General features: G+C 43.6%; 1 protein-coding gene across 1 annotated transcript; it reads left to right on the forward strand.

Annotated features, from left to right (window-relative positions):
- Positions 1–1,134: 1,134 nt before the first annotated feature.
- On the forward strand, positions 1,135–21,463 carry LOC141740516 (protein ELYS-like). The gene is made up of 24 exons (XM_074579342.1): positions 1,135–1,255; positions 1,975–2,228; positions 3,926–4,106; positions 4,915–5,122; positions 5,839–5,955; positions 6,921–7,005; positions 10,027–10,174; positions 10,825–10,957; positions 11,045–11,226; positions 11,608–11,669; positions 12,502–12,630; positions 14,375–14,465; positions 14,554–14,643; positions 14,806–14,946; positions 15,723–15,827; positions 16,598–16,691; positions 17,640–17,763; positions 17,885–17,941; positions 18,910–19,056; positions 19,148–19,335; positions 19,505–19,649; positions 19,745–19,876; positions 21,074–21,221; positions 21,309–21,463. The coding sequence occupies exons 1-24, from the start codon at positions 1,135–1,137 to the stop codon at positions 21,461–21,463; spliced, it is 3,237 nt and encodes a 1,078-aa protein (XP_074435443.1).
- Positions 21,464–21,697: the final 234 nt, after the last annotated feature.

The raw sequence follows: 21,697 nt of genomic DNA on the forward strand, positions 1-21,697 counted from the left end.
TTCTAAAAGTGAAGGGGTTTTTAGCCCTCCCTGCAAACTGAGTGTGCCGTTTCACCCGGGTATGAGCTAGCAGCCCGGGCTGACTGCCACAAAAAGGAGATGGACAAATTCCCTCTCCTTCTTCCCGATGCGTGGTCCTGCCTCCTTCCTTGTGCCACCTCTTATGCTTGCTGGTTGTCTCTGCAAGGCAGTTGAGCTCTCGAAGCTGGTGGAACACCACCTGCTTTTCTGGGTGAGTTTCCTGCCTGCTCAGGGAGTGAACTTGGCTCCTAAAGTGCTCTAAGGCACTGTTAAGGCAGTGCGAGGTGCGCCACAGGAGTACGGTAGTAGAACAAAGGAGCAGATGGAGAGATGGGAGGCGGCGGCAAGTCCTCTCTTTTGGTGGCAGGGAAGTCAACATGTTTTGTGAAACCATCTCTTCAGCTGCGGCTGGCCATATTTTTAGCTTTTTCGTCAGTAAGCCCATTGCATTGTTGGCCCTTGAAACGGATTTTCAGGTACTACCGTCAGTCAAAACTGACGTCCCTGAACCCTGACTTGGCTGAATGTGATTCTGCTTGAACATGTAATTTCTCCATGTTTATTCTTCTTGGAGCTTTTTAATGCAAAAATCTATCCTCAGCCTGTGACTCGTGGTACGCTCCTTTCTTTGGAAATAGTTTGGAAGTCATAAGTACTTAAGGTGAAGACCAGTGGTAATTTTGGCTGCTAGAAGACAACTGACAATAAGTAACAAAGGGTAAAGTACGAAATCAAGGGAAAGGACAAATGGAAAGTTGTACCTGTTACTGAGAAGCTTTTTAAAATCTGATTTTTCTCAGCTCCCATCTTCCTAACCTGTGTGAGCAGACTTGAACTCAGTGTATTGGGCTTTTTCCTGTTATTTCCCTGTTGATACGTCTGGGTCACTTTTTGTTGGTGATCTCACAGGCATCAGAAAAGCAAAGGATTCTCCTTTTGCTCTGCTGGGAGAGCAAAAAGTCTCCCGAGTGCCATTATTTGCAAGAAATAGAGCTAGAGGTGATGTCTAGGGGATTTTTCACTGCATACTGATGAAACTTCTGTCACTCTCAAGAATATTTCTGGCTGACATGAGTCTAGTTGTGCAATTTTTTCCTGTATTTACAGCGAAGAATGCGAGACCTAACAGCTGAGGTAACGAGCAGTCTGCTGCAGTTTCCAGAGGTGACTCTTCAGGCACTTGGGGAAGATGAGGGAACCCTCGGCTCGGTGCTGTGCGGGAGGTTTTCTGGAGGTGAGCATTTTCCTTTAAATTTGGTCTCGGTATAAAGTTGTTCTTGCCTGGAGGCTACCTGAAGCCTCAGGTCATCGTATCAGCTGTGTCAGGTTGGTGCTGTTAAGAGGCATCCTGTTTAGAGAGAGAGAACAAAAAGGGTGCTTCAGCGATGACAAATGCTAATATTAAAACGTGAGTATAGTTAAACTTTGAAGTGGACTTTCCAGGTGATGTGACAGTAGAGCTGGGTGCCTATCTGGAGGTCTAGGCTTCTGTTAAGACCAGGTAGAATCTATCTACCTGAGTGTAAATGCAGGAATTGAGCTCATACTTCCTTTGGGCTGGCAGTAGTTCAGTGAAACAAAATGCCTTCGATTCTTCCTCTACGCTCTAAGACTTGTATTCCCATATGCGTTTAGATCATTTCTAGCAAAACCAAGGCGAATATGGTATAAAGGCTGTCGATCAGGACCTTGTCATCTTTATCCCAAACAACCCAGATTCTTCGGTGCGGGAATGACAAGTACAAATGCAAAATAACAAGGTGGTTAATTTTAGGAGGGATTGCTTGGGGATTTCAACGGGTGATTTTGAATCATTGACTAGAATGAGGTAGGTCGGTCTTCCTCTGCTAGGTACGTTTATTGAAGGAAAGGGGCAGGCACTGTGATTTTTTTTCAGCTGTTTTCAGTCTTCCGTTGGACATTTGCTTCAGTCCTCTTTCTTTTCTCTCACAGGGAGAAACGGCCTGGCGTGGTTGGCACGTGGTCCTCACCTTGAGGTGGTGAACTCTGTGACAGGAGAGCGGCTCTCTGCGTACCGTTTCAGTGGAGTCAATGAACAGCCTCCCACTGTTCGTGTGGTGAAGGAGTTTTCCTGGGAGAAGAGAACTGGACTGCTGGTTGGGTTGGAAGACGCAGAGGGAAGTGTTCTCTGTCTGTACGACCTTGGACTCTCAAGAGTGGTTAAAGCAGTTGTTCTTCCTGGGAGGGTAGGTACTTTTTAATTGGAGAAACGAAGCTTTGATGTTGTTAGGTGCTGCGTAGGCCTGTTTTAGGACAAGCTCTGGAGCGTCTCTTTGTAGGAGGTATTTTTTCTATTGTGCGTTAACATCCTGTCACTTGAGAGTATCCAGTCAAGACGGTGTTGCTGTAAAATCTTGGGCTTAATGTGCCATTATTGTTGGAGTTTGCTGAGAGTAAAACAAGTTTTCTGGTTTTATTGTAGAGCACAAATTCACCTGATTCTCTCCTTCCACAAAAAGGCCTTGAAAAGCACCTTTTTTTGGCCCTAATTGCTTGATTTCCATCAGAAATACCGTCTTTAAAATGGCTCAGAATTCCATAGTTGTGCTGTAAATGACTTCGACACATTGCCTTGAATCTCAGCCTAGCAAGCAGGCTGAGGAGAACACATTTTTCTGTTGACTTAGGAGAGGAAAAAAGAGCCTCTAGTGAGTTATCTGACAGATTGTTGGGAGGTCACCTTTCAGCCTGCAGTCCTTGAATCTCTGCTCTCTGACTAGTGTGTTTGTGTAGATGGGACACACTGGTGTAATGTTGCTGATGTTTTCTGTCTTCTGTAACCCAGAAACTCAAATGATGTGTGTCCCCTAGCCTCATTATCTCAATGTAAACAAGAATCGGTGGAAGTCAATAGAAGATCAAGATTCCTTTTTATCATCTTAGAATCTGCAACAACTAACTAACTAACTTCTTAGCCAGCTTTCCATCAGCTGCTTTGGTTTGACTTGCTAGAATACAGGTGGAGTTTTGTTTGTTTGTAATGCTACAGTGTGATGACTAGTAGTAAGCATTCGTATTGGGGTCACTGAGAGAGAGAAATACGTACAGCTTTAGTGCAGGAGTCTTTGTGTGCTCGTGTCTCTGCTCTAGCAGTCAGTGTTGTCCTGGGATGTGCTGCAACGTGTGCTGAAAGGTCTGTCTTCGCCTTGTGAGACAGTTGCGTGCAGACTGCTGGGCACGTGAAAGAGCAGTGTGCGCTTCCTCCTTTAGGTGGAGTCACCTTTTTATCTGAGAAGCTGCTGCTTTAGGCTGGCTTTTAACATTTTTCTCAACATTCGTGAAAGCGCTGGTGTGCATTTAAAGCTTCTTTTCCTTTATGTGGTTGTTACTTTTCTTCTAAATGCGGACTAGTGTGAATTTTACTAAGCTGGTCTCTCCCTTCAACGCTTTCTAAATACGTTTCACTCCCATGGAAATGGTGTGTCTCCCATGCAACTTGGCCGCTGCCTCGTCTGACTCTCGAGCCCTGATTTATCCTAACGCCCGTTTGTCAAAGAAGGCATAGACTGTATCGCGGTGCTGGTGGGCTGTGAGCGGTGGGAGACCTCGATGTAGTTGTGTTTGTCTGTCTTAAGCCCCTTGAATACGATAAAGTTTCTTGCGTATAACTGATTTTCTGTGTTTTCCTCCAGTTAATTACTGCGAAGTAGGAAATGGAAATTGCTAAGCTGTACTAATAGAATGCCCCATTTAAGTTGAAGTTAAGTCACTTACCCGCAGGAAATCTAGTAAATGGAAGGCAGTAACAGGTTTTTGTACGGGGCTTTTTGGTCTTTGTCTCTTTTCTTGATCTAATTGCAAACGATGCTTTGATGCTCCTGTATTTACTTTTTCTATTGAGCTTGTCAAAGAGCTCAAATAGTAACTTGTAGTTTTCCTGTAGGTAACCGCTATAGAACCCATAGCGAATCACGGAGGACCCAGCGTGAGCACTCAGCACCTCCATCAGAGTCTGCGATGGCTCTTTGGGGTGGCAGCAGTGGCTACAGATGCTGGCCATCTACTTCTGGTTGATCTTAGTTTGGATGATTGCTCCTGCACTCAGAATGATATCGAAGCATTGGGTAAGCCTGCAGTTTTTCCACATGAATTTAAACGCAAGAAAACTTCTGTCTTCTAACGAAACAGTATGCATCCCACTTTGAAGACCCTTGTGTCAGACATTTCTGACGACTGGTTACAGGTGGCAGTTTGACATCGTATAGTCCTGACCTGATTAAACCTGGGAGTGTCTGACTGCTCCTCGCAGTGTTGTAAATGCCCCCTCCCACCAAGATCCCTGTGCCACTATGATTCTTGCCAGAGAGGTGTAGGAATTTTGCCACGTGAGCCGGTGCGGCCGCCTGGTAGGAAGTTGTGTTGGAGGAGCCCTGTTTCCCGGGAATGCTCTTCTGCTTGTGTTAATTGACTTGGGGCAAATTTTGGGCTTGTTTTTTAAAATAAACCCCACTTACCAACACCCATGCATTTGGATGAATGAAATCTCGAATAGGTGTACTCAGATTGCATACACCGTTTTGGCTATTACAACAGCAGCTTCAGCAATTGGTGCCACTTCAAACACGAGGTGCCACTTCAAATTGCATCACGAGGCCCAAACTCCTGCTTTTCAGAGTCCAGGAAGAATTTGGTTACGTTATTAAGGTTACGCTTTTACCTAGCTTTCAAATGTGAGTGAGAATACTTGTCTGATCCGAGAGTTCTTATGTTCTTTGAAGACATACATAATGGAAATGGCAAAAAAAAGTGTTGCATAAATGGCTATTTTGCCTGGCACGGTAGCATTAGATGATAGGGGTTGTCACGTCAGTGCCTAAAATGCAGCCTAAATGGCATAACGTATTCATTTATTGCTTGGTTTTGTGTGTGTAGATCTAGAAGTTGTCACTAAAAATCCTGCTGAAGTTGCACAAAGAAGAGAAACTGCGACCAGCGAAGGGAGGTGTCTCTGTTTTCAACTACAAAATGCTTCCGGAACAGCAGTATCAGCCCTGTGCTACATAAGCAGAAGCAACCAGCTCGTTGTGGGTTTCTCGGATGGCTACCTGTCGCTCTGGAATATGAAAACGTTGAAGAGAGAGTAAGTAGGCCTTTACACTTGGCCATGCCTGGAGGTGCGGGGCTCTCGATTTGTTGCTTAAGGAAGTATGTGGATGTAAAGAGAACTTTTTCAGGGACTGAAGTGAGTATGAGTATAATCTTGGCACGTTCAGAAATCCTCTTCTGACATAACTTTTCAGTCATACCTGGATGAAGTGGTCCGCCTTCTCCCCAGTGGACTAGGATTGTTTTCCTTATTGTGCCTGTGGATTGAGGAATTGTGGGAAGCATGCTTCCTGGGGTTTTCAGAACCGGTTACTGCAACTGGGGCATCCATTGAAAGGCTGAAGTATGTCAGTGATGTGATTTTGGTGCCGATATTCTCTAAAGTGTCCAGGGTGAAACTAGTGAGACATGAAAACTCAATAGCTGACCTGTGCCTGAAAAATGTATTCTTTCCTGCATGTCAGCTTTGGCCGAAAGAGCAATCTCACCTGAAATATTTGGCTAACTTCTGGTCGGGATTCCCTTCAGCAGATCTGCACTGACTCCCCAGAAGCTGTTGGATGCATAAATAGACAGTGGAGGAATAATTAGGTGGCAAGAGTAGAGTGTGGAGGTACAAATAAGGTTCAGAAGTCAGGAAGAACAATGCTTGACGTAGTCCAAGAAACGAGAAACTACCTGTGTTTGGGCCACTAGGCTCCCCTTTTTTTTTCTTTTTCGTTTTGCTTTTTTTTTCCCCTAAACCTGTAGGCACCACTCTCAGCTTGAAGGAGGGAGGATTCCTGTCTATGCTGTCACTTTTCAAGAGCTGGAGAATGATCCTCGCAATTGTTGCTACTTGTGGGCTGTTCAGTCTACGCAGGAAAGGTGAATAAAAACTTTAACTATCAGCCACTGAATTAATTCTTTTTGTTTTTAAGGATATTTGTTCCCATACAGTTGAACATGTGTATTTGTTGTGTGTCTGCGATTCTTTCCGGTACGGAGGGTGTTAAACTTAGAATGCAATTTTTACAGGATTTACCAGACGTGAAGAGGGACCTACTAGTTCCTGCCTTCTGTCAGAAGGCAAAGCAACAGTGGCCATATTCTTCTGCTCGCATTCTCAAATGGTTTGCTTTTGTTCCTCGATGACCGCTTCATCATTTGTTTGATAGTCACACCGCGGTATTAAAATACCACTAGGAGCAGTTGAGGCTGCAGATCTAGAACACCAGACGTGCCCACACAACAGCCTGCCGCCCCTAAAGGCGGCGGTGACAGTATTGCCGATGGCCTTGTGCCAGCGTCAGCAGTCTGTGGAGCCTTGGTGAGCCAGTGCAGCTCCCCTGGCAGAAAACGATTCAGCAGAAAAGCCAATGGGTTCCTGCTGTTCTGCTGAATCAAATCGGACTTGGAAGGGTGCAGAGTGTGCAAGAGGGGGAGGGGAACTTTGGTGGTAAGGGAGGGGCAGAGAGATCTCTCTTTCTGCATCAGCAAGCGATTCCATCAGCTCAGCTGTTGGTAGAGTGGCAGTCTTTTAAATCTTGACTTCAAAGCAGTTTTGATGGAGAACTCTTCATTGTGAAGAACTATTTCCAACAATTCTTAGTCCATACAACATATTACAGCTTTCCAATTGTACGGTTGGCTTTTGCCCCGAAGCTGTTAGTGTCAAAACGCCCTCCTTCATGTTTCAGTGGCTAAATGTGGCCGATGATCATGTTTTGGGAAGAGGTGGTGTTCTTTTCAGCGGGAGCATGCTATTAAGAAAACGTCTAGGTCTACTAACACGACAATGAGGGCTATAAAGCAGCTTTGTAACCAAATTTCATAATTTATCCCTTTTTCAGTGAAGGTGATGTGGTGAGTTTACACCTGCTGCAGTTAGCGTTTGGTGACAGAAAACGCGTGGCCTCAGGACAAGTCATGTATGAGGTAAGAGGTGCATGCGTGGGAAAAGCAGACAATAGTAATTTTCTCTAAGGGAGTATCAGTTGAGTTACAGGGGTGAGATTTACCATCAAACTTCAGAGCTGGCTGAAAAAATAATAATGTTTTGCTGAGTCTTCTTGGGCACGGCCTTTGTCCATACCTTTTGGAAAGAAGGCGTACCATTTTATACTGCAGTGTCGTGTGTTCCAGCTAGATTCATCTGCAAAGAGCCCGTATAAATGAAATTCCTGAAGAGGACGTGGCTTTTGCAAATAAAATTATTCTGAAATACCAAATGAATGGCATGTAGGAAGAGAAGATTGGGCCTTGAATCGCTTGGTTTAACCAAGCTTCGGACTTGAATAAGCTTCTGTCTCTCTCCCTTTCTTAAAATACAGTCATACTCTAGTCTTTGCTGATCTTCAGTTTTATATTCTTGGTTTCCCTTAGAGCTTTGTCAGCCGGACTTCTCACATGAAATGCACCTACAGTGTCTCTTCAGTGTTGATCCTGACACTTAGTAGCTGTAAAGATAACTCGTTCTTCTTTTTGGCTGGGTGACCTATTCAATCTACTCTTAAAGCCAGGAAAATATGTAATTTGGTCAGAAGAGTGTACCTAAATGTTAGATCTGGCTCCAAGGAGGATGCGTTTAAAATACAGATGTGAGGTATCCTTGTATCTCAGATAGCTAACAGAGACAAGGCGCATCTGTTAGATGTGTAATTCCATTCAGTTGTACGCCTGGAAGTCTTCCAAAATCTTTTTGAGGGGACAGTAATCTTAGTTCAGAGCAAGTCTTTCCTCCTGATTTGGTACTTTCTCTTGCATATTCTCAATAGCTATGGAACGAAACAGGGGTGACTCTTGTATCGTGGTACTCTGGTTTTTGTAGGGACTGTGCCTTTTGATTTTTTTGGATTAATTTAGATTTTGAGTGTTTTGCTTATGTGTAGGAAAGGTGCTTCCTCATTTGGCACCGTTGCTTTTGCATAGATAGAGGTTAGGTGTTTGGAAAAGGTGGTGTTTCTTTAAAATGCATTATCTATCACGGTGACCAAGTAGAAGGATCTTCCAGTGATTCATGGCGTGCTGGATGCTATCTCTTTATCTTTGTTGATGTGCGGGACCTGTGCTCCACAGCGGATACTTTTAGTCTCAGAACACTTCCTTGTAGTCACAGATTGGTTAGTACTACATGACTGTCTGCCTGCATGGCTGTCTGAGTCAAGTTTCTTGTCCATCTTCAGGGGTAGAAAATTTAAGTGTCTCCCGTTTGCTAGGCCAAGTTTGAGTAAAGAAGGAGGAATCTACTGTTGATCCTTGTTCATTGGATAGAGTTCACAGGAGCTCAAAAGACTTTTTCAATACAGCAGTGCTTTTTGTTCCAGGAATTAGGTTTGAGGCTATGAAGCAGTGCCTCTTTGACTGTGTGTCATGGTAAGAGTCACAAATAGGACTTATGGAACATGTGGTACTGTGTTTTTCTATATGCGTGTCAAACTCTCGTCTCCATTGCCTTCAAGGCTGGTTTAAGTCTGCTTAAGTAATTAAACAGAAAGGTATGTTTAAGTAATGCTTCCAAAGACCTTTTTTGTACTGTTGCAGCAGTTGCTAAATCTGGTGCATCAAATCACGATCGTAGAGCGCATCTTTACCCTCGTTCTGCACAATGCTTGCGGATGGGCAGAGTATACACTCTCTACTTTGATATCAGAGTTTGACCAGTGCATCTCGTTTGAAAACTTGTTTTTGTGTTTTGCTAGTCAATGGAGTCGTTACTTAACATCTCCCATACAATGGAGTTCCTTAGAATGACTTTGCCCGGCGTGGAAAGTTTAAAATGCACTGCTTTGCTTCAGAAGCATTTTCTTTTTAGTTATGAAAGACTTTTTTTAATTATTTAATTTTTCTTTTTAGACAACCTTCATATTTATTTGTAACACTTCCTGGAATCATTAAGAGAAAGCTCGCCTCTTCTCAGATTAGGTGAATTAGATGTATCCTATGAGATCATACGGGAATGTGTGGTTTCATGCCAGTTCGTTTCAGAGCTCTGCAAGTTTAGGAAACTTGGGTAGAATGTGGCGTTATCAGTTTATGGGTTGTGTGGGTTGGGTTTCTTTTTCCCTCTTTTTTTTTTTTTTTTTTTAATTATAGAGCTGCTATTTGTCCCCAGTACACCCGTTCATGTGTTGTATGGTAGACAGTTTGAATGAATGCTGTATTTGGAAAGACAGTATTTCACTTCACGCTTACTTAAAAAATGGCGCTATCAGAGGTTCAACACAATCGTGCCGGGGTTTCTGTGTATCTCAAAATTAGTTTGTTTACTGTGTAGTAATTCGTGATGCTAAAAGCCTTGGCCACGTGCACCCCGTGTCCTTTCTGGTTTTCCCTTTTGCTGTTGGCTGTGCTTGGTGAAGGAGCTGAGGGATATTTCACCCGTTAGTCTCTGACAAGATGAGAGGAGGAGCTGTCATAGCTTACGTGGCTTGAAAGAAGATTGCTAATCAGTATGAAGTTCTCACAGTAACTAGAGAGGGGTGCACGGTCACTCTGGTGGTGTGCCCATAGAAAATACCTCTTGACAGCTTTAGCTGCTCGAATGCTGGGGCTTCTCTAACTTCATCAGTTCTGCAATCAAGACATGGAGCAAAGAGCTTTGCATGCATGTGTGTTGCATCATTTTAGATATCTCTTTGTAGCGATATATTTATTTTTATAAAGAACATTCTTGGATGTCGCAAGGAATTCTGCAAAACATGTTCAGATCTGAATAATGTTAGGGAAATTCTAAATTTTGAAAAAGTGCAAAGCCTTTACAGCCAAACTTACCCGTTACGATTTGACACTGCATTCTCTTGCATGTCAGGCGTAGTTTCTATTTACCATCAGAAATAGGCTCATGCAAAATACACAGTATAATAAGCCTATTCTGTTAGACTGTCTTTCATATTTAGCCATAATGTATGTTTTTCTCTTAGAATGACCTTTGCTCTCTTCTCTGATTTTTTCCCCCAGGGTTTGGAATACCGTGGCAAAAAGTTCAGTTTAGATCTCACGGGTGGAGTCTTTCCCTTGAGAGGCCAGATGAGTACTAAATTAATCAGCTGCCAGACTGTCGAAAAATTCCGCAGCGACGTTGACGGAGAGGATAGCGTAAATGAAGGTTTGTTCTGATGTCCGTGTTTGGTGATTTTAAAAGAAGTGCTTTTGGAACCTAAGCAACGAATGCTGTTCTGTCCCCACAGTCTGAAAGTCTTGCCTATCTGCATAGACTAGACTGTTGGGATTATTTACGAAGAAAAAATGGATGCTTAAGTTATGTGGGACTTCTTTAAGGGAAAAAGTGGGTTTTATTTTATGCTTGCTGACATGCTATCGCGATGTATGGTGGGGCCGTTTGTATGATGATGGTCAGTCGTTTTACTCCTCCAGCTGCCATCTTTGAACAAGAAGTTCAAACTCTCCATTGCTTAGGAATGTTACCAGAATTTTTTCCCTTCTTCAAACCAATGTCCGCATCTGCATCCAGATGGTAGCCCGTCACAAGTGCTGTTCCCCAGGGCACTGCACTGGGGCCACTTCTCTTTAGTATCTTGGCCAGTGATGTGGACGAGGGGACAAGAAAAAGGGGCAGTGTGACTGAAACCTATCACAGAGATGTTTGCTATTCCGTAATTACTGTAATCACTCTTAGGAAGTGTTGTGTTTCACGAGTGACAGAACAGAATGAAGCCAAAATAGAAAGTGGTGTTTTAAAACTATCGCATCCATCGTATTTTCTACAAGTCAGAAACAATGTCTTGTCTTTTACAGTCACGTCTCCTGACACCAGTGTCTCAGTCTTCAGTTGGCAAGTGAATACGTACGGTCAGGGAAAACCATCTACTTACCTGGGTGTATTTGACATTAATCGCTGGTATTCTGCTCAAATGCCAGATTCAGTAAGGTAGATTTTTCTTCAGTAGTTTTCCATATGCCTGCCAATAATTCATTTGAATGTCGGCATTTAGCTTACGCGCTTGTTTTCTTTAAGGCCGGAAGAATTCCCTCATGAGTGCCCCTATTTTGCACTGTGGTCGCTGGATACCGTAGTGAGCGTGACTTCTCCGAAGCTCCTTTTGGATATTCTGGTCCATGAGCGGAGTCTAAGTCGGGGAGTTCCTCCTTCTTATCCACCACCTGAGCGGTTTTTTCATCCAGGCAACTATAACTTTGGTAGGTATTTCACTGCTTTTGAGAGTGATAAGCTTAAAATGAGGTCAAATGCCATTCATTGGTTCTCTTTTTCAGTCATTGTTTGTCATTCAAAACCCAAACCAAACCAAAAAAACACCCAGTCCCCCACAAACCCAACTCTGATCGCGTTGTACTGACAAGGTATTTACTATTGTGAAATATATCTGACAGCCGGCTGAGTTTTGGTGCTTTTGTAATGTAGCCGGTGAAGTGGTGCTGGTTATAGCCTGAAATGACTGTGAACTGAAGCTCAAAGCACTCAGTTATATGTTTCTAGATACCGGTGTGTAAAAAATGTAAACTGGTCATGCCATAACTGTGAGAGTACGGAAGGTTGTCAAACGTTCCCTGTTTCTGCAGATGGTACGTGCTTGCTGACCTCCGGAGTCGTTCACATGACTTGCACCGGCTTCCAGAAGGAGGTGATCTTTTACTGTATCTTTATTGCGAGTGGCAGGAGATGTAGCTTTTCTAAGTTTTCTGTTGCACTGCTTTCCGTGTTAGGGACCGTTTCATGCTCATCCTGCCCGTCCACACGCATAGTTGCAATTGTATCCTGTCGCCAGTTGTATGCAAATGGTAATGTTTTAGGTCCCCTCTTGGGACTGTACAACTGCCGTTGTCTCCTCTTGAAGCACGATCGGGGATTGAATGTCTAGAAAGGAATGCAACGTTGCTCCAGGAGCAAGAACAAAACCACTGTAGAAGGCGGGGAAAGGTGTTACTTCTTTATTGCCCCTCAGTCGAACTGCCTGCATAGTCTTGAGTTAGAGTTTTGATCCCCAATTCTCTTGAAAAAGGAGGGAATGGAGAAAATGAAAAACCACATAACTGTTTGAGGAGTGAAAATTTTGTTTTCTCCCAAACTCGGCCAAATTATAACTTCTGAGCCACGGCACAGATTGTGACAGATAATTTTGAGTGAAGTTTCAGCTCACTAAATGTTTCCAACATGAATCGGCTTCCATACGAATAGGCATAGAAAGGATCTTCCAAAGCATGAAGTTGCATGTTAGCTTAGCTTATATAGAATGCATTTTGTGTCAGTGTTGAGGGAAAGAGCAAGGCCTGTGTATAGACAGAGAAGGTAGAAAAGACTTAATTACGCAGATTGCTAACCTAAAGCATCTTAGTGGTTCAGGCTGTCTGATGGTGTCAGTGAACATTTAGATTCTTCCTTTTAGAGGTTATCCAGAAGCGTAGTGACGGAATAACAATGCTGTCTTAATCTGTGGTTTTCGATTGATGTTTCAGACCTTGAATTTTTTGAAGAAATCTGGCCCTTCAATATGGGAAGCCATTCAGGATAGCTACAATAGGTGTCTTGTAGCTGGCTTGCTGTCTCCAAGACCAGCTGATGTCCAGCCATCCAGTTTGAGTCAGGTGAGTGCCTATGAGGGAATCAAGGGGGAAGTACATCCATCTGGTCTGACAGGGCTGGAGGGGCTACAAGACACGATACTCCAATTTGAAATACAGGTGTTGACCTGAGCTAGCAGAAGTAATCGTATCCTTAGATCCAAAGTAGTGACTTTGACTGGGAACAGCCCTAAGAGATCTGTCTTTAGAGACCCCTCTCTTAATTCGGTGCCACACACAGATGCGCACAAGGAAGCGTGCAGTCAGTGCTGGTCATGCCCAACATAACGCATGTGTCCCCCAGAGTAACCCCCATCCCTGTCAGTTTCTCAAAGCAGTGGTTCAGTGCAGTAGCCGACGATGGGGGCGTCTCACTGGGATGCGAGCTCTTGCAGACGTCGGCTTGCTGCACTGTCACTGTGCGTGATCATTTGCTTCCAAGGAAGTGGGCTGTGGTAAAGGATTACTGCTGTCAGCTCTCCCTGGCAATTTCTTCACGGCTTGCCCTCGTTTTCCCTTCATCGGTAGGCTTTTCTGCATCCTCTCCGGGCGGATCTTCACCTCTGTAGCCTCTGCCTTGTGCTGCAGTAGCCCAATTTGCTCCTCTGAGACTGCCCTCTTGCAGCTGCAACACCTTAATCACCTTTATCTCATGACACTCGCTACCTTCTATGTGCTTTATGCCACCACAGTGACTTCACTCCCCCTGCCATAGGTTTTCCATTTGCAATGCACCAACCTTTCCCTGGAGCAATCAGCAGGAAGGGGAGAGCAGCCTTCCCGCTGCCCTCCTCTTCCTGTCTCCTGCATTCGTCACCACATTTGTGGACGTGTGTTAGGACATGAACGCTTCTGCACAGTGTGGTAGCTCAAAGAAATTTCTTGGCAAGCTGGCCAATGGTCTGTTTCCTTGTCTGAAACCAGTTTTCAGAAAAAGATGGCAATATCACATGTGTGTTCTACATGTGTAGAAGTCGCTTTGAATGTCATGATTTTGCCTAGAGGGGAAAGATACTTTTGAATGTGTTTAAAAAAACCCAACCAACCAAACAAATCCCATCCCAAAAACCAAAGTAAAAACTTACGAAGGGTCCTTTCACCTGAGAGAAGTACGAGAACACCAGCTGAGATAAGCTACTACTTAGTATCGCGCGTCTGTGCATAGCTGTGATTTATCCTTGTAAGGATTACCACTACACTATAATACAGTATTTGAAGAGCCTACCATTTAAACCATTAGGATGTAAATGTTTCGCTTCTTTTCTGTCACGTTACAAAATTCCAACGTACTGTTTTGGGTGTCAGAACTGCTTCATGTCTTCATAGTCTAGAAAGCTGCTTGGCCGTAGCTTCACTGTTTCCATGCAAACGTTGCACAGTTGTGTTTGTCCTGTCCCCTTCCTGCGTTCCTGATGGCAAACTTATCTGCACAGATGTGTAACGCGTATTAGCAGAGGATGTTTCTGGACGTAGTAAGTTGGAACTCAGTACGTGAAGACTGTAATGCAGAGGCACGCGAAGAAAGATTAGAATTAGGCTGCAGTAAGTTGAAATGTCAGAGGAAAAGTGTGTTAATGTGTTCCTCAGAGCAGTGAGCAGTCCAGCCTGTGGCTGGAATTAAGAGAAAGGACGTGGCATTCCTGGCCTGTGTCCTGATTGACTTTGTGATGTCTGAATGAGTATGCAGTTAGAAAGAAACATTTACTGTTGATGGTTCACATGGTGCAAGTAGGTAAGATTCTCATTTGAGTTTGTCTGTTACGTTTAGGAGGAGCAGCTGGAAGCAGTATTGTCAGCTGCTGTCCAGACAGGTTCTGTGGGACTTCTGACTGGATGCATTAAACATTGGATATCTGAAGGTAATACTTCGAACGTTGTTTTTTTACGTGGTACCTCTTTGAGTTGGAGCCTGTTGATTCATTTCTTTTTTGTTCTCTTTGTTTAAAGAGCAGCCAAGGTCTGCTGGTAATTTACGGTTTGTTCTTGAGTGGACATGGAACCAAGTGATCTCTACAAAGGAAGAATTTGACCAAATCTGTGAGTACTAGTGTAGTCATTCTGCAAACCTAAAGTCGTTCTTTCTGATTGAGCTTCCTCAGTAATACGCCGCTATAGGATATTGCACGCGGTCCTTGAAGTGCGCCTTGAAACTCTGGAATTGCTCTGTCGGCTAACGATTTAATATTTATTCTTGAAAAGGTGTTCCGCTGTTTGATGGCTCTTGCAACTTCATTGACCCCCAGACATTACGGTCTCTCCAGCGCTGCCAGTTGCTTTTGAGCAACCTTAGCACGGTCTTAAACTGTTTTCTCACAGAAGCACAAGAGCTTACTGAAAAAGGTTTGTAGTAGTGCTACAAAATCTTTGGTATGTTTTATTAAGATTTGGAATTGTGGCAACATGGGCTTTTGTTGTTTTTGAGGATTGGAAGACAGTCACATTTAGCTGGGAGAAGGGGCTTAAAGCTGAGCGCTTGGGACCACCACAAAACACGCATGGAGTTCAGGGCAACAGTTTATGGTGGAGCTCATGCAAGGGGGTGGGGGAGGCTACATTCAGAGAGAAGCTTTGTAGGCAACTGGGCTGAAATTACAGCAACCGAATGTGGTATTGCTGAAAATTATTCCTTTGAGTTCTTAGCTAGCAAGTTCTAGTTGCATGCAGACACCGTGTTGCAAATTGCTAAACAATACGAAGGAAGCGTAAACGAGTAACGTGCAAAGTAAGTTACTTGAGTTTCTACAGCTTTTTCTCTTAGAAATGGTTCTTGGCCTATTGAGAAAAGAAAAGAATATCCCTTTGCTATCAGAAGAATCTCTGCTACGTGAGAAACAGATGTCTTATTCTTGCGTGCATTTAGTAGTTCAGGCTTTGGGGTTTTTGTGTTTTTTTTTTATTTTAGCCTTTAGTGAGTTTAGTTCTTTATAGGGGTTGTTTTTTCTTTTGGTGGTGATAGTGGTTTTTTTCTTCAAATAAGAAAGCGATACAGCGTGAAAAACGCAAAGACAAAGATTTCTAATGTGCTATTTTTATACTTTTTGGTTTAGTAGGATGAAGGGAGTTTTGTGAAAATGAACAGAATTGCATAGCGCTAATCATCTCCTGCCTTTTTTCAGGTTTTGCAGACGTGACAAATAAGCAAGCGGTAACCGGCCTCATTTCTTTGTATGCACGAGTGGTCATCTGGTTCTGTCGATCCGGTCTCCTTCCAGAGGGTTTAGGTAAGCGTGACCTGTCATACGTTTGCAACAAGGCGACCATCCAGTGAGTGACTCCCACGAACGCGTGCTTAGCCATGTTTTTGTAACGGTTTCGTCAGGAAGAAGTCGTGCTGGTTCAGTGGCAGGGTGTGCTGAAGTTCTGTGGGTGAAGTTGAGATTTTGCTGGGTTGTCAAGTACACAGCATAGAATGAGGCAGGCAGTTTCTTTCCTGGGTGGATTTTAGGAATAGCAATGGACCCCTGACGTCAAGGCGCTGCTTGTGTCCACAGCTTGAACTACTTGAGATTTTAAACAAAGTACTATTAAACAACAAGTACCGGAATGCTTGTTTTTACAGTGAGAGCATTACCTGCATGTTTTGAACTTTCTATCAGTTGCTTGAGGAGAAAGTACACCTTGGAAATCCTTCTTTAGTTGGATGGATTAGAAATTCCATTGTCAGCCTTAATTGTCTCACAGATGCTCACGCGGCATGTTTAGAAACCATTCCCTTTGAGAACTGGGTGGGTTTTTTTATAGTGAACTTCAGCTTACCCTACATGTTGTGAATGCTGCGTGAACTGTAACCTTGAAACGGCACTTGGGGCAAGAAGGAATTGAGTCTTGTCTCTTAGAGTTCTTTTAGCAAAGGCAGAAAGAGGATTGGCTTCTTTCAGAGTTGGAGGCTTCTGATGCTTAGCTTGTACGATCTTCTGTCTCTTTAGGCAAAAATTTTCGTTTACAAGTGTGATATGACTGCTTTAACTTGCTTCTGCTTTGTTGCCTGTAGATGACGATACGCGTTTGTCAAGACCTTTCTACAATTATCCTCTGATTGAGAGCTACTATACTGGTCACCGACAGAAACTTGAGCGTTTATCAAGGTAAGAGCTAGAGGAAGACTCTAGAACACTTCCACGGCAAATTCAGAAGTGGAAGGGAATGGCTTTTATCTCAACAGTTGCATGGGCTATGCGTAATGCCGCTGCCAGCAATACTCTTGACTTCAGTGACACGCGTGTTCTGTTGAACAGAGAGGTTACTTTCCTGTGTTAAAACGTTGCTATCTACCTCTGCTTAGTACCACTGGTTGGTATCATCATTTTTCGGGAGTCTACTTTATTCATTGGCTAATGTGTATAATTTCTGACTACTGAAAAAGGCCATGCGATTAGGACAGGATCAGTCACCTCCAGTTCAGCAAAGCAGGGTGTTCACAGAACAATTGTTTTGGAAGCAGAAGAAAGCGTGTTTTTTAAAAAACAATCATCTCCGTCCTTGACTGGTAATAGAGGGTCATAACTGTATTGGCCTAAGTCCCCTTCTCACAAGTACGTGGTGTGATTTTGTGAGATGGTTGGAGTTACATGGAGTTGGCACGCCTCGCACTCTCCTGGCTGTCGGATAGAAGTCACTTGCGAACGTCAGCTCTCTTTCCTGGACTAGCTGCCTAGCACATAGGCGGCATGCCTTGGATTAGCTGATAATAGGTTTTTCTTTGGAAATTGTACTGAAAACTGAATAAAGACCTGACCAAGCTTCGGCGATGGCACTGTGACCAAGAGGCTGCAAGGTGAGTTAAGGTGGAAGCTGCAGGGTAGGAGGTATTGACTTCAAAGTTCATCTTCCTTGGCTTACTTCTCAAGTAACTTACATACAGGCTCGTGTGTTCCTTCGAAGCACAGAGCCTCTAGTGTCCTTTTTCTGCTTTGTGCCATCGGGAGATGAAAGGGCAGGGCTGCAGTCAGCAGAAGACTGGAGGAAAGCCGTTACACCGGGAGGCTGGAATTAGTGTTTTACTCTGTCCAAATCCTTGCTACCTTTTGTTCCAGAGGAAAATGGGACTCGGACTGCTTGATGGTTGATGGAATGGTTTCCCAGTTAGGAGACCAAGTGGAGAAGCTGTGGCGGAGAGATGCAGGAGGAACTGGGAAATACCCGCCTGCCAGTTTGCATGTGAGTGTCCTGTTCACTGCGAACAACAACAAACGGCCGCCCTCCCCGCCAAACCCCACCCAAAAGCCAATGATTTAGGGAAGACGGGCGTTTTTTCAGAACTTTTAATTTTTCATTTCAGGCACTGCTGGATCTCTATTTGCTAGAAAGCATTGAAGAAAACTGCAAACACGCAATTGTATCCTTTCTAGTTATTTTTATTACACCTCCAGGGGATGCACATAAATGTTCTTCAGTGTTGGTCGCCGACCTGTTTCATGACATTTTTTCATTTATGCTTCAAAGACGATGCAAGTGAAAACATTTAGTTTAGCGTTAAGTTGTAGACAGAAGCGCTGTTTTATTTCTTTGTACTGTGGATTTTTGATGACTTTTTTCTTAAACGTTTTGTTGCAAAAGTCTTCTCCGATAGGGAGAAAACAGTTTTAGTAATAAGGGTTGAAGATATAAAATGTCCTTAGTTTTTCTCCAAATTTAAACAGCGTTTAAAATTGTCTAAAACACCCATGATGGGTTATAAAACAATTTCTGTTTCAGAGCAAAAGGATTTCTAAGAGTGGTTTACCAGTACCGGATTTTTGCTGAAATCACGGGTTTTCCAGCGCAGCTCACGGTGCTTGCTTTGGTTCCGTTGAAAGTGCAGGCACACGGAATAAGCAACAGGGAGAAGAGAAAAGTCATGGGGCAGAAACTTAATTTTTAAGCTGCTGAAATACACAGCCTTGCTTTTGCTGTTTGTTGCCTAACCCGCGAGGGGAGCCTAGAGAGCAAGGGGCTTAGAAACGCTTATAGCCCGGAGCTGTCTTGTTAGATGATGTCCCTAAAAACGGACGTCAGAAAGAGAAAATGACGCTACCAATGAGTGACCCGCATACTGGTTTAAATCCAGTTTTAAGCATTCGGAGCTGAGCTGTACTGTAAGGATGCCACAATTTACACTGTTTTATAGACGCTGGACATGAGGGAAAAAACCAACTGTGGAATTTACTTCCTGTAATAATTGAGCGTTGGATGCTCCAATGTTTTGAATGTATTTTCTGCTTCCTACCACTTTTATATTCTTACTTCATTATGGTTTTCTAAAGGTAATGTGATAAACTTTTGGTCTTACAAACTGATTAGCCTTAATGAGATACCTGATGTCAGACAATTTACTTGCTGCTGGATATCAAGCGTTCCTTTCCGAGTGAGACAGAAACTTCAATCGACTCCTTCGCAACTGCCTTTGGCATCCCCTGGGGACTTGTTAAGCTTGTTGAAGGTTTTTGGCTTCTAGATCACAATGATTACGAAGTAAGTATGGTAGAGTTGAGTTAGACATACATTGCAGTACAAAGCTATAATCTAGAAAATGATTTTAAAACCCGATCTCTAACTTGTACAGAATTCACTGGCCCTGCTCTTTCATCCCGCTACAATCAAAACCGCGTCATGGCAGCACAAGAGAATTATTCAGTCCCTCCTGTGCCAAGGGGAGCATGGGCAAGCCCTCAGATACATCCAGCTGATGAGGCCACCCACGGCAAGCAGCGGGGAAGTGCAGCTTCTCCTCACTGTGTTGCTCTCCAATAGGTAAAGAAATATACCCCACCATTTTGTCATGCAAATCTTGTGAAAATGGAGAACAAAGAATAGAAATCATCATCCCCTAAGTTTCCTTTAAACTTTGAGTACAAGACTCTTGGGGCATCTCTTTGGTTATGCTATTAACATCCCTTTACGTCTGAAACATTAATTACAGGTGCATGGTGGAGGCTTGGGGTCTGTTGCACCAACATGCCGCTCAGGCAAACTTAGAAGACCTCTTAAAACGCATGTACGAAATGTGCCGGGAGATGGGCCTGATGGAAGACTTGCTGAAGCTGCCTTTCACAGACACCGAACAAGTAAGTGGGAGCAAGGAAAAATGTTCATCGTCTCTTTGAAAAGAGAAAAGGCAGAGCCATAACAGATTTTTGGAATGATTTTTTTTTTCTCATAGGAGTGTTTGGAGAAGTTTTTAAGGACCAGTGCTGGTGTTCAGAATCAAGAATTCCTTTTAGTCTACCATCTGCAGCGTGCCAACTACATTGCAGCACTAGAGCTGAATCAGTCCATGAACGTCAATCTTATGGTAAGCGTGAAAGTTCTGTTCTGTCAAGCGTGCAAGTTTCTGCTGGGTGTTACTAACTGGTTTTGATAGTACTCAATAAGAATCCTGCTTTGTTTTTTTCATACCAGTCTTTGAAACACTCGGAACAAGTTTCTACACCTTTGGTTACAGCTGAAGCTAAATGTTGACCAATATACGTCACTACTCCAAAGCTACTCTATGAAGCTATAATTAAATGTTACACACCACTGTTGACCCCACTGAGAACAGTTTGTTTGCATCTGAGGAATAAACATGTATCTTTCCCATCAGCCAGTCTTACCATTCCGTTATTGAGATACGTATGTTATGCGTGGCTTAGATTACTGGAAGTTGTTTGTGTCACTCCTTCCTGTGGGATGACGAGTAGGTTGTATGTCATCGCTTGTGTCTTGCACGCAACTGTATTTTTCTAGCTGAGAGCAGGCTAGATGCCAGTCCACAGGTTAAATTTCTGTGGGTTTTGTTTGTTTTTTTAATTTCTGCGAGTTATAGTGTGCTCTCCAATTCCACAACTTTCATTTCACGGCTTTTATGACAAAAATTCTTGTCTAACCTCTATTTCTCAAAATAGCCAGATTACATTTTGTGTTACATGAACTTGTGTTCTGGATTTGTGACGCGTTTGCTGTTTTCTGGAATCATAGTTTTCCAGTGACTCAAACTTCTAAGGTGGTTTTGGAAGTCGTAGGTCCTGCATTTGAAAACTGTCATGCGGCCAGGTGGTGTGCGTAGGTCGCTTTTTCTTGCTTGTTTTAATCTTCACATCATGTTGTCCAGGGTAATTTCCAGTTGTCCCGTATATTCAGGGCAGTGGCGTTTCAGGAAGAACAAGGGAAAGCCTGCTATGTAGTAAGTCGTTTGCAAATTGCAGGTGATATCAGAAAATTGCAGGTGATAACAGGTGTATCAGAAGAAGGTTCTGCAGAGTGCCAGCATTGTTTTAACTTCAAGTTGTAGGCTCTGTTGCTATTCCAGTCTTCCTTCCACTTTGCTAAAAGTACCAGGTGAAATCGGTGTGTGCGGATGGGTAGAACTTGCCGCTGTTCTGTGCAGTGGAGGTGTTTTCCCACACCCGTAGAGGAAATCTGCTCACTAATGCGAAATAGCACGGAGAGGTCTGTGCAATGAACTTCTTGTAATTAGTTAAGCTTTTGCTTTCCGCTTTTCCTTCATCAGAACGACGGCGATCATCGCTTGACCGACAGAGCAGTTGCCAGAAATTCTCTATTAGCCCAATATGACAAGATCCTTCCACGAATTGAAAGGCAGCTGGCCGTAGAGAGAGCCAAGCTTTACCATTTGCCTGCACTGGCCTCAAGAGAAGGTAACTTTTAGCGGGGGGAAATAGAGGGGAGAATTCCCTGTCACTTGGATGACACCAGGCTGAAATTTTTCCCCTCTTGCTTTCCAGTCTCAAGACCAAAGCCATTAACTCCAGTAAGAAAACAAGCGAAAGCAGGAAATGTGCGTCGAAGACCAAATTTTCTGGCAAAAATATTGTCCAGAATTAAAGAATCCTGGGCAGGAATGAAGGAGAAAACCAGTTTCTCACAAGGTGGATTTTAAAGATGCTGTCGTTTTTATAGCTGCTAAACGTGCTGTTTCTTCAGCAGGATGTTTCTAAAATTGAGGATGTTTCTAAAATGGGACCTGTTGAGATCCAAACAGGAGAGCAAGCAGTTGGGTTTCAACAGCACCCGCCAGTCCCTCACTAGAGACAGGAACAAGAAGAGACCTTAGATGCATTCACTTATTCAGCTCGTCTCGGCTTTGGGATTTAGGACAACACTGTAGAGAAGA

Source organism: Larus michahellis, chromosome 3, assembly GCF_964199755.1.
Source record: "Larus michahellis chromosome 3, bLarMic1.1, whole genome shotgun sequence".
NCBI classification, from domain to species: Eukaryota; Metazoa; Chordata; class Aves; order Charadriiformes; family Laridae; genus Larus; species Larus michahellis.

Bases quoted from the DNA above. Each gene is read 5' to 3' on its own strand.
- LOC141740516 (XM_074579342.1), top strand. From the start codon at position 1,135: ATGCGAGACCTAACAGCTGAGGTAACGAGCAGTCTGCTGCAGTTTCCA. The intron at 5,123-5,838 runs GTAAGTAGGCCT...CTAAACCTGTAG, and splicing joins ATGAAAACGTTGAAGAGAGA to GCACCACTCTCAGCTTGAAG. The intron at 10,958-11,044 runs GTAGATTTTTCT...GTTTTCTTTAAG, and splicing joins CAAATGCCAGATTCAGTAAG to GCCGGAAGAATTCCCTCATG.